The 12,904-nt window shown below is 47.7% G+C and overlaps 1 protein-coding gene across 4 annotated transcripts in view; it reads right to left on the bottom strand.

The window, feature by feature from the left end:
* The window catches only part of ADCY1 (adenylate cyclase 1), a 153,225-nt gene that overhangs the window by 40,902 nt on the left and 99,419 nt on the right, over positions 1 to 12,904 (bottom strand). For all 4 annotated transcript variants that reach the window (XM_058534764.1, XM_058534765.1, XM_058534768.1 and 1 more), the window contains 3 exons: positions 7,467 to 7,658; positions 7,164 to 7,261; positions 6,140 to 6,224 (listed from right to left, as the gene is read on the bottom strand). In XM_058534764.1, the coding sequence (XP_058390747.1) occupies positions 6,140 to 6,224; positions 7,164 to 7,261; positions 7,467 to 7,658 (375 nt within the window). The remainder of the gene's footprint in view (positions 1 to 6,139; positions 6,225 to 7,163; positions 7,262 to 7,466; positions 7,659 to 12,904) is intronic.

Below are 12,904 nucleotides of genomic sequence, written 5' to 3'. Positions count from 1 at the left end.
CGGAGGAGGGGCCTGCCAGGACCAGGTCAGGGCAGCTATGCAAGGCTCAGGGGTGCCAAAATGCTTGAGGCCTACCAGGGTGAACCCGCCACTCCCACTTGTGTGGTCTAAATGGCCAAACGGTGGCAGGTTCCCATGGATATTTCACATCTAGGACGTACAACCGCCCATGTGCATTCTGTGGGCCCATTGCTCTCTTTCAGCTCTATTGATTCAACACCAAAGAAGGCAAATTTTAACCGCTCACACAATCGGTTATTTATAGATGGTTATTTATTGAATCGTGGATTAATTCATTCAACACTTACGGATTTGTTTCCTGCCCACTGAGTACCAGCGCTACGTTAATGGTCTCTGGAACAAGAATGCCAACGAACCGTCAGCATCTGGGTCTAGAGTAATTTACAGTTTTCTCAAGCATCACCTCGTTTCACGTTACATCCCCACACCGTGGAGGCAGCCAGGAAGCATTGCTTTCTCTGGATGGAGTGGGCACTTAGCTGCCCCCAAGCATTGACTTCCCCCACCCATCCTGCCAACAGCACTCAGAATTTCATTCAGGTATCCGCTCTTTTCACAAAACTCCATACTTTAGGGGCTGCTGACCCCACCCTGCCTCACAGGGGCCCCATTTAATGCACCCATAGGCACAGTGCCTCTCCGGGTTACAAGAGCATGGTCGGGGATGTGACGTGGGCCTACAAGAATGCAGGGGGCTGAGGCTTTGCAGGATTTAGTCACCCTTCTCCTGGGCCTTGATTCAGGGTCCCTGACCCCCAGCCAGCTGTGTGCTCAGCTCCAGGACTCCCAACACGTGAGAACGGAGACGTGGGCCCCAGCCAGCTCAGACTCACAGGATCTAGCTTGTTCCTGCTCACCTCTCTCAACCCCCATCTCCCCTCTCCACTGCCTGCCCCAGGCACTGCGAGCTCCACCACAGCCTCACACAGCTGTTTCACCGGCTCCCACCACTGCAGGAGTTCCGTGGTGGGTAGGAACTGCTGGCCGCTCCGATATGTGAACCACAACTCAGGCCCGGAATAGAGTTTGGAGCAAGCGCTGTCCTTCTCTGGAGGCGACTACTCTCCTGCTGAGAAACAGCTCTTGGCCTGCTACTGGGCCTCACTCAAGACCAAACACTCGACCACGGGCCACCAAGTTGGCATGAGACCTGAGCTGACCAACACGAGCTGGGGTTGTCTGACCCACCGAGCCATAAAGTGGGGTGCGCACAGCAGCACTCCTTCATCAAATGGAAGTGGCACATATATGATCAGGCCCGAGCAGGCCCTGAAGGCACGAGAAAGTTACATGAAGAAGTGACCCAAAGGCCCACGGTCCCCACTCCTGCCACACTGCCTTCTCTCCCCCAGCCTGCACCTGTAGCCTCACGAGGAGTTCCCTACCATCAGTCGACAGAGGAAGAGAAGACTCGAGTGGATCTGTATGATATGCAGGCCCCACCCAGAAATGCACGGCTACAGCAAGGCAGCCTCTCTCTGGGACACCCCTGAAGGAGAAGTCCTCCCAGTGCACCAGGCTGTGCACTTTGCTTAGAAGGAGAAATGGCCAGACATGTGATTGTATAAGGATTCATGGGCGGTGGCCAATGGTTTGGCTGGATGGTCAGGGACTTGGAAGGAACATGATTAGAAAATTGGTAACAAGGAAATTTGCAGGAGAAATATGTGGATAGACCTCTTTAAATAGGCAAAAAATTGAAGATAGTTATGCCTCATGTGAATGTTCCCTAAAGGGTGACCTCAGCAGAGGAGACTTTAATAATCAAGTGGATAGGATGACCTGTTCTGTGGATACCAGTCAGCCTCTTTCCCCAGCCACCCCTGTCATCCCCCAATGGGCTCAAGAACAAAGTGGCCATGGTGGGGCAGCCTTAGAATCAGGGCATGGGGGAGGTGTGGGAACCCTGAGGAGCAGGACAGAGAAAGTGTGTCCTCGTGGGCTCCCTCTTTACACCCACGTGCTCTCCTCTCCTGCCCCAGGGATTTCAAACTCCACCAGAGGCTGAAACCAGCTCTGCAATGGTAGAAGGGCAAATCCCTACAAGGAACACTTTCTATGCGGGAGGAATGCACGGACACCCTCTTGGTGAGGTGCTGCTTCTCTGAGGGACTCTGACTGACAGAGGCCAGGTTTGCTGGGGCCACTGAGAGGAAGCGTTTGGGTTCTTTTGAGGGAGGTGCCAGAGAGGCATCCTCCCCACTCTGGACGTGGTGGGTGGTCGTGGATGTGGTGGGTGGATGTACAGCTGGGCTGCTGATGTCTTTGGGCCACTCCAAGGGAGGCCAGCCTTGGGCTGGGGCCAGGCCTGTATGGGCAGGGAGAGGACCCAGAGAGAAATAGGTCTCAGGTGGCAGAATGGAGTCATTGGATAAAACCAAAACCAACCCTGGGCCCTCCCTCCCTACCTCCCTGTCCCTCCCTCCCTTTCTTCCCCTTTGGTTTTTCTGAATACATGAACCAATAAATTCCCTTTATCATTTAAGATTGTTTGAGCTAGCTATTTGGTTACTTGCAAAATAATATTCTTCCAGAGAGGGGAGGCGTGCCACCCGGATCACACCCCAGTGAGGGATCTCTGACTACTGGCCATGGAGTACTAAGATCTTCCTCAGTCAGTGCTACACACCTGATCCTACAAATGTGTTTGATCAAACACATCTGAAAGTCGAGCAATGACGATCATATGGACCAACATGGAGTTGGAGCTTGTTTGCTGTGAGCTCTTAGAGGAGCAGAAACACACAAATTTTAAGGAGAGTTGTCTGTAATTCTGAAGCCTGATGGCCTACTTTTTTTATAGTTAATTTGGGTAATGCTTATCAGTTCTCTTTCATGAGCTATATATATATATATATATATATATATATATATTTATCCACAGACAAAAAACAGCATGAAAAATAGTCTATCATACTACAGGAAAAAGCTGATCTGACATAACCAATGCAAAATTCTCCCGGAACACGATCTACAATTAGTCAGACGTGGCCCAGTTGGTTGTTGGTTGTTAGAACATCCTCAAAGCACACTGCCCACACAGCCACAAACAACGACACTGTTTCAGAAAGTGACTCTACAGCAGTGGTGAGTGTGAGCACCCTGAAAGCCACAGCAAGAAGGGCTGTTCACAGCATGAGCTGAATTTCACGCAGGCCCCCAGCAGTGTGGCAAGGCCACAAAGCGGCACTGGGGATGCTGTGCAAATCTGGAGCAAGACATGTGTGCTCTGCAGAGAGGAGAAGCCAAGCAATAAGCCATGCCCAGGACAACATACGGAGGGAAGCTCAGTGTGCACAGAAGGACGGCGGGAGGAGAGCAGCTGCCCAGCACCGTGGACAATCAGTCCTAACGTGAGCGACGCTCTGCCGATGACCCCACTGCGCCTGAGCCACGTGGCTGCGGAGTTTAAACCCCTTAGGCAAATGGGACAACCACACAACCATAGACCTCTCCCCTCAGCCCCGTGCTCCTGGCTTTATTCTCAGCACCATGGGACGTGCTCCGGCTCCGCAGAAAACGCCCTTGCAGGGGAGCAGGGTCTCCAGAGCCTTTGCCCAGGTGGCAAATTAAAAAACCTGTTTTATATCCCGGCCCACAGACACACAGCTGAAACCTGACGACGTTTGGTGCAGGAGGACGTTTCCATTCATTTCTGTTCACACCTCACAGAAAACGACTTCACAGTTTGAAGCCCAGCCGTGGCAGGCAAGCGTCCTGGCCCTTCCCCACCCTGCAGGCAGTCTGGGTCTGGGCAGGACGGGACACTGGGACACTGCCTCTCCCCAGGCAGGCCCTGCTGGGTAGCAGCAGGGAGGGGAGAAAGCCCAAGGCCCGGACCCCACTCTCCTGAGGGGTCCCCGCGTGCCCAGAGGACCGCTACGGCACGACTAGGGCAGCGGATTCCAGCTCCAGGGAGGAGGACGGAAACACGAGGCTGAAGAGCGACCGTTGGCACCAGGCTCGGGTGGGAAGAATGAGGGTGCCTGTCCAAGGCACATGCTGGCCACCTTCCAGGCCACGTCGCACTCACGTCCCCGGAACCAGCGAGCCCTGGGAGGTGTGGAGCCCAAGAGAGCGAAGCGCACCCCAAACCTGCAGATGCCCAGTGACCGGTCCAGTGCACATCTCCCTCTATCCTTTCCCAGCACTCCTCCTCCTGGCCCGGCCCATGGCAGCCCTGGACCCATCGCGCCCACCCAGGGCCAGCACTGCTGCAGAAATGGCCTCGGCCAGCAGCGCAGTCTCACATGGGTCCTCATGTCCAGCTGGTCCAGCTCTGCCCCTTTCTAGCCCTCACTGCAGACCCTCACGTGCCGTCGCAGCCTGTGGAGCACCCCCTCCCCCGTCCAGGCCCCGTGGCCTCAGAATTGACGGGATTAGGCCCTGCTGACCAGTCCCTTGGCTTTTCCAGCCTCTCCTCCTGCTCTAAGAACAAGGGTTTCAGTTGAGCCTACTGTGTGCCAGACCCTGCTCCCAGTGCTTCATGAATGTCGGCTTCTATTCCCAACCCCACCCCGTGTCACAGAGACACTGAGGCCCCAGAGCTGGCAGCCCCTAGCGATGGGCAAGCCAATCGGGTAGGCAGAGGTCCCAGGTGGCCACGGAGTTGCCACACCTGCCCAGGCACCCAGGTTGTGGCCTCCTTCCATGTCAGAGAGGACAGCACTCTGTCCAGTTGCCTCCCAGGCTTTCTCGGGGATGCGCCGCTGCAATGGAGCTGATCCCACCTGCATGTGCGGCTGTGTCTCCCTTCCTTGGCCCACGCTGGGCCTCTGCTTGCCCCCGCCTGCTGGGCCCCCACTCCTCCCCAGCCAGATCCCGCCATCTCTGCCCTGCAATCTTCTGCACAAGCCCCCATGGTGAACACAGAGCCGAGCGCATGGCCTGCCGAGTAAGTGTGAGAGCTGAGGGTCAGACCCTGACGGGCACACTGGTGAGTGAACCTAAGCCACCTGCTGTCAGAACCGTGCGTGCTCCCCCCACTCTGCTTCCTGCCCATCGGCCCCGAGCCCGCCCACTGCAGCTCCCAGGAAGACCTGACGCTTCAAAATCACACACTTAGGAAAAACGCTCAGGCCCACAAGGAGGGCGAGGGGGAGAGTGGACGCTCAGAAAGAAAGGGGCTGGTGGAGCCTGGCGCTGCCTCTGCAGAGGGAACTGTGTCCACGATCAGGCACACAGGTTCCCAGCCCTGGGGACAGTGTGGCAAGCTTTAGAAATTAGCATCCATCTGTCATGCTTTCACTTGAAATTATGTGAATAAAGAAGTCTTATCTGAAGTGGGATATGTCAAGGGTTACCAAACTAAATGTCACTCTGTCTGTGGAAGTCAAAGAGCTGGGAATGTGGTTTGAATAAATAGCATTTTTTTTTACTTAAATAAAAGATGTTACCTGTGAATAATGAAGAAGTTAAACAAATAAAACTAGATTTAATCTTCTCAAGAAGTTGCTGTTTCCAACAATTATGCAAAAATAACACTGGGCCTGCCAGACGTGACAACTGGGGGTGCAGTGGGGAGATGGGACATTTGGAAATGAAGGCTCAGGATGGGACAGGAACGCAGGACTAGAACAAACAGTCCTCTCCCAGGAGCCACAGGCAGCACGGGGCTGCGAGCTCAATCCCCGGCTCCAAGAGTGCACGCCAGCAAGAGCAAGCCAGCGAAGGACCCTCGAGAGCGTGAACACCCCAGTCTACACAGGCGCGCACAACAAGCCATTGCTCTCCTGTCCCCACGGGACTCCCCACTCCGGAGAACAGCACTGCACCTTGGGTTCATGTATTCAATTGCCATCGGTCTCCGGCCACTGCGTCCATGGGGCACGCTCCCCAAACTCCAAATAGCATCCAGCACACGATGAGGGGTAATGAGCTCCTGCTACATGGCAACTCTTTCTACCTGCCAGGAGGGTGAGGGGACGAACTGCCTCCACCACCCTACTTGTCCTGCCAAGCGTCAGGGGGAGGCCGCGCACATGCCTGTCCAGGTGACGTGCAGTACAGGACACACACAATCACGAACCTGGACCCAGGTGACGTGCAGGTACAGGACACACACACTCACGTACCTGGACCCGGGTGACGTGCAGGTACAGGATACACACTCACGTACCTGGACCCGGGTGATGTGCAGGTATAGGACACAGGCCACCAGGAAGCAGATGCAGAACACCAGCAGGAGCAGGACGGCCAAGTTCCTAGGGACAGAAGATGTGGTCACTGTGGACCGGGCAAGGAGAGGGCCGAGAGGTGCCTGGGAATCCACCCCGCTCCCCCACCAAGTCCCCCGGCCCCCAGGAAGAAGCAGTTGTCTCTGGGGACCTGCCCACGCTGATCCTCTTCTAAGGGAGGGCCCCTAGGGCTCCCCAACTTCTACCCACCCCCCCAGGATCTCTCCAGTCCTGAGAGTTCCTGAGGGGTGCTTCCCTCCTGCAGGCAAGACTGTAGTTGCACAGACTTGGCTGCTGGGCACTGCCCTCCTACTGGGCTGCGTCAGGAACAGCTTTTCTAGAAAAAGCTTGAGCCCCAGTTAGGGCCGTCCTGGTGGTCACCGTGTGTTCACAGTGTCGGGAAGGGGGGGCTTCTAGGTGTTTTCTGGAAAACCACAAGACAACTACTGCACTCAGGAGGTTTTATTAAGAAAGCGGTATATTTGGAAGAAAAGTAGAGGTTTTCTGGGGTCTTCCTTTCCAAAAAACAAAAACTGCCAAAATCTCTTTGACTTATGATGATTAAATGTTATTAAAATCACTATACTTTTCTTCCTTTCCAGATGGCACTTTTTCTCATTTAAAATTTCTGAAAATGACAGACACCTAGAAACCAATGCACATTTTCTCCCTCAGAGGCTTGTCATGAAGTCACTGGTGCATGTTTGTAGACAGAGACACTGAAAATACAGGGTGTCTAAGAGCTGTGTAAATTGAAAGTTAAAAACTGAGAGTGAGCAGGCCCACGGCTTGCCATAAAGCCTGCTAAGCTAGTCACTTGAGTTAATGGAGAACTGGTGTGTGGCCCTGTTGTCGCTAAATGTCGCGCGTGATGGGAGAGTAAGCGCAGGAGCCGAACATGAACATGCACAAGAGAACGCCTGGTGACCTTGTCCTCCCACTGAGGGACACGGGGACAACACTTACTGAGGGATGATCAGAAGGTAGACGAGGCTGAAGAGGGCGGCCAGGGTGAGGGCGAGCACGACCGCGCTGGTGAAGTACTCATCCTGGAGCTGGTGGTACTAGGAGACGGAAACCCACCAGTCAGAGGTGGCGGCTCCGGGAGACGCGCAGCGTCTTTCTAGGGCAGCCGGGACGCCGGGAGCCATCGCAGCGTGGAGAAGGACAGCGCCGTGCCCACGGAGACCAGGAGGAGGGCCGTGCGCGTGCGGCTGCGTCTGAGGAGCCCCGGGGACTGCCAGCCACTCTGGAGCCCTGGTCACCTACCTTTCGCTCTCGCTCAGCTTGCTTGTACTTCAGGGTGAAGAAGTTCAGGTCCGCCATCTCCAGCTCTGGCTGGCGGGCTTCTAGGAGGCGGCTGATGTACCTGTTGACGCGTGTGCCCGGGGTGGTGTACACGTTTGCAGAGAAAGACGAGCGGTTTCTGAGTTTTTCCGAGGCCGTTCTCAACGCCCTCCGCTGCAGCCATCGTGGAAAGAAAGGAATATCATCAGATTCTCCACTTATTGAAGAAAAGAATTCTTATGCTCCCTCCAGCCTGTATCCCCACCCAAGGCAGAGCCTGGGGCCAGGTTTGGGGACCGGAGATGCAGTCGTGGCTCCACCACCTGCTGGCAGTGAGATCTCAGGCAAGTTATCTTATCATTGGTGTTGGGGTTCCCATGTCTGTAAGTGGGGGTCACATGGCACTTATGTGGCAGCACTGTGTGGAGGGTTAGAGGACCCCACATGTGTGCAGTGGGGGACAGTGCCAGCACAGAGCAATGCAAAAAGCTAGTTCTTTGAAAATATCAATAAAATCAACAAATTTCTAGCAAGTGTAACAAAGAAAAAGAGAGAAAAGATACTAACAAATTTAGGAATGAAATGCAATTTTACTACAGACAATGCAGACATCAATAAGGAAATACTATGAACAACTCTACACACGTAAATTTGACAACATAGATCAACGAACTATACCTCGAAACACACAAACTACTACAACTCACCCAACGTGAAAGATAATAGCCCTATAATTACCAAAGAAATTGAGTTCAGAATTTAAAAATTCCTGAAAAACTAATTGCACACCCAGATGGTTTCACTTGAGAAGTCTACAAAATGTTTAAAGAATTAACACCGATACTACACGAATTCAACAATACATTAAAAGGACCATATACCATGATCAAGTGAGATATATTCCAGCAATGCAAGGATGGTTCCACATCTGCAAATCAATCAACGTAATATACCACATTAACAAAATGAAGGATAAAAATCATATGATCTTCCCAATAGATGCAGAAAAAGTATTTGACAAAATTAAACATCTACTTATGATAAAAATTCTCAACAAAATGGGTATAGAGGGAACATACCTCAACATAATAAAGACCATACATGACGAACCCACAGCTAACATTATGCTTAACGGTGAAAAGCTAAAAGCTTTTCCTCTAAGATCAGGAAAAAAAAAAAAGATACCTACTCTCATCACTTTCATTCAACACAGTGCTGAAGTTCTACTCAGAACGATGAGGCAAGGAAAAGAAACAAAAGTCACCCAAATGGGAAAGGAAGATGTAAAACTGCCTCTATTTGCAGATGAAATGATATTATATATAGAAAACCCTAAAGACTCCACCAAAAAACCATTAGAATAAATGACTTCAATAAAGTAGTAAGATACAAAATCAACATGCAAAAATCTGTTGCATTTCGGGGCCGGCCCAGTGGCGCAAGCAGTTAAGTGCGTGTGCTCTGCTGCAGCGGCCCGGGGTTTGCCGGTTTGTATCCTGGGCGCGCACCGACGTACCGCTTGGCAAGCCATGCTGTGGCGGCGTCCCATATAAAGTAGAGGAAGACGGGCATGGATGTGAACCCAGGGCCAGTCTTCCTCAGCAAAAGAGAGGAGGATTGGCATGGATGTTAGCTCAGGGCTGGTCTTCCTCACAAAAAATAAAATAAAATAAAATAAACTCCCTAAAATTAAAAAAAAAAAAAATCTGTTGCACATCTATACACTAATAATGAACTATAAGAAAGAAGTTTTTTAAAAATCCCATTTACAATTGGATCAAAAATAATAAAATACCCAGGAACAAATTTAACCAAGGAGATGAAAGACCTATACACCGAAAACTATAAGACATTAATGAAAGAAATTGAAGAAGAACCAAATAATGGAAAGATATTCTGTGCTCATAAACTGAAAGAACTAATATTGTTAAAATGTCCTTACTACCCAAAGCAATCTACAGATTCAATGCAATCCCTATCAAAATTCCAATGGCATGGGGCCAGCCCTGATGGCGTAGTGGGTAGGTTCGCGTGCTCCGCTTTGGTGGCCCAAGGTTCACAGGTCTGGATCCCAGGTGCAGACCTATGCACCATTTATCAAGCCATGCTGTGGCAGGCATCCCACATATAAAGTGGAAGAAGATGGGCACAAATGTTAGCCCAGGGCCAATCGTCCTCAGCAAAAAGTGGAGGATTGGCAACAGATGTTAGTTCAGGGCTAATCTTCCTCACCAATAAAAAATAAATAAATAAATAAATAATTCCAATGTCATTTTTCACAGAAATAGACCAAACAAACCTAAAATTTGTATGGAACCACAAAAGACCCCAAATAGCCAAAATCATCTTGAGAAAGAAGACTAAAGCTGGAGGTATCATGCTCCCTGATTTCAAACTACATTACAAAGCTATAGTCATCAAAACAGTATGGTGTTGGCATAAAAACAGACCCATAGATCAATGGAACAGAGAGCCCAAAAATAAAGCACACATATATGGTCAATTAATTTAAGACAAAAGAACCAAAAATACACAATGGGAAAAGGATAGTCTCTTCCATAAATTGTGTTGGGAAAACTGGACAGCCATATGCAAAAGAATGAAACTGGACCCCTAGCTTACACCAGACACAAAAATTAACTCAAAATGGATTAAAGACTGGAATGCAAGACCTGAAACCATAAAATTCCTAGAAGAAAACAGGAAAAAGCTCCTTGACTTGGTCTTGGCGATGATTTTTTGGATTTGACACCAAAAGTAAAGGCAACAAAAGCAAAAATAAACAAGCAGGACTACATCAAACTAAAAAGCTTCTGCATAGCAAAGGAAACTATCAACAAAATGAAAAGGCAACTTTACGGAATGGGAGAAAATATTTGCAAATCATATATCTGGTAAGAAGTTAACATACAAAATATAAAGCACTTATACAACTCAATAGCAAAAAAACAAATAACCTGATTACAAAATGGGCAGAGGACCTTAACAGACATTTCTCCAAAGAAGATATACAGATGGCCAACAGGTATGTGAAAAGATGATCAATATCACTAATCATCAGGGAAATGCAAATCAAAACCACAATGAGCTACCACCTCACACCTGTTAGAATGGCTATTATCAAAAAAAAGACAAGAAATAACAAGTGTTGGCAAGGATGTGGAGAAAAGAGAACCCTTGTGCACTGTTGGTGGGATTTTAAATTGGTGCAGCCACTACGGAAAACAGTATGGAGGTTCCTCAAAAAATTAAAAATAGAACTACCATATGATCTAGCAATACCACTTCTGGGTATTTATCTCAAGAAAACAAAAATACTGACTCTAAAGGATATACGCACCCCCATGTTCATTACAGCATTATTTATAATAGATAAGCTATGGAAACAACCTAAATGTCCATCAATGGATGAATGGATAAAGAGAATGTGGTGCACATATACACAGTGGAATATTATTCAGCCATAAAAAAGAGTGAAATCTTGCCATTTGCAATCACATGGCTGGACCTTGAGGGCATTGTGCTAAGTGAAATAAGTTAGACAGAGAAAGACAAATACTGTACGATCTCACCTATATGAAGAATTTAAAACACAAAATAACCAGCCTCATAGATACAGAGAACGGACTGATGGTTGCCAGAGGTGGGGGTGGGGTTTGGGCAAAATGAGTGAATGGGGTCAAAAGGCACAAACTTCCAGCTATAAAATAAATAAGTCCTGGGGATGTATAGCATAGTGACTACAGTTAATAACACTGTATTGCATATTTGAAAGTTGCTAAGATAGTAGATCTTAAAAGTTCTCATCAAAAGAAAAAAAAATTTTTTGTAACTAAGCACGGTGACAGATTTTAACTAGACTTAGTGTGGTTATCATTTTGCAATGTATACAAATACAGAATCATTATGTTGTACACTTGAAACTAACATAATGTTACATGTCAATTATACCCCAATTGAAAAAAATTTGGCAACATGGGAAATTCTTCTAATATATTGTTAAAATTTGCATCTAGATTAGGATTACAAATGATTAATAAACTAAAATAGTTACATTTTGGGGGCTAAAATAAGAAAATCAAAATTTCTGAAAAAGTAATCTCCGTGCCCAGATGGTTTCACTTGAGAATTCTACCAAACGTTTAAAGAATTAACATCAATTCTACACAATCTCTTCCAGAAAATAGAAGAGGAGGCAACACTTTGCAACTCACTTTATAAAGTCAATATTATCCTGATACCAAAACCAGACAAAGACAGTACAAAAAAGGAAAACTACAGGCCATATACTTCATGAATATCAATGCAAATATCCTTAAAATATTAGCAAATAGAATTCAGCAATACATAAATAGAATTACACACCATAACCACCTCTAGAGATGCAAGTCTGTTTAAATATCTGAATGTCAATGTAATCCATCATATTAACAGGTTAAAGAAGAAAAATCCCATGAACTTATCAATTGATACAGAAAAATCATTTGCGAAAATTCAATACCCATTTGTGATAAAATGATCAGAAAACTAAGACTGGAGGGGAACTTCCCCAATTGGTAAAAACATCTAGAGAACACCTACAGCTAACATCATCCTGGATGGTGAAAGACTGAATGCTTTCCCTCCAGGATCTGCAGTAAGGCAGGGAGGTCTGCTCTCACCCTCCTATACACACAGTGCTAGAAACCCCAGCCAGTGCAATGAGGCATGAAAAGGACACACAAGGCAGATTGGAAAGAAAACCATCTCTATTCGCAGATGACATAATGGTCTACATAGAAAATCCCAAGGAACATACCAAAAGCAAACAAAACAACACAAAACCAGAAAACCTTCTAGAACAAATAAGTGAGGCCCACAAGGTCACAGATACAAGATAAACATGAAAAGAAAAACAATGGTATCTCTTTATACTAGCAATGAGCATGTGAAGAATGAAATTAAAATACAGTATCATTTACAGTCACCAGGAAAAATGAAATACTAGGTATAAATCTAACAAAACATGCACAGAACTTGTATGCTGAAAACTCTACAATTCTGATGATAGAAATCAAAGATCTAAGTCAATGGAGAGACATACCACACTCATGGATTAGAAGACTACACACAGCACGGATGCCAATTCTCCCCATATTGACATACACAGGTTTAATGCAATTCCCGTCAAATCCAGCAGGATTTTTCTTGTAGATAGACAAGATTATTCTAAACAATAAATGGAAAGGCAAAGGGACTAGAATGGCTCATTTTTCTTAAAAAGAATAAAGTAAGAGGAATCACTCTACCCAATTTTAAGACTTATTATATAACTACACCAGTCAAGACAAAGTAGTGTTGGCAGAGGGACAGACACACAGATCTCTGGAACACAACTGAGAGCCCAGAAACAGCCTCACACAGATATGGTCAAATGACTT

The sequence above is a fragment of the Diceros bicornis genome, chromosome 41, assembly GCF_020826845.1.
Source record: "Diceros bicornis minor isolate mBicDic1 chromosome 41, mDicBic1.mat.cur, whole genome shotgun sequence".
Lineage (NCBI taxonomy): Eukaryota > Metazoa > Chordata > Mammalia > Perissodactyla > Rhinocerotidae > Diceros > Diceros bicornis.
This window is presented reverse-complemented; position numbering and strand designations above follow the sequence as displayed.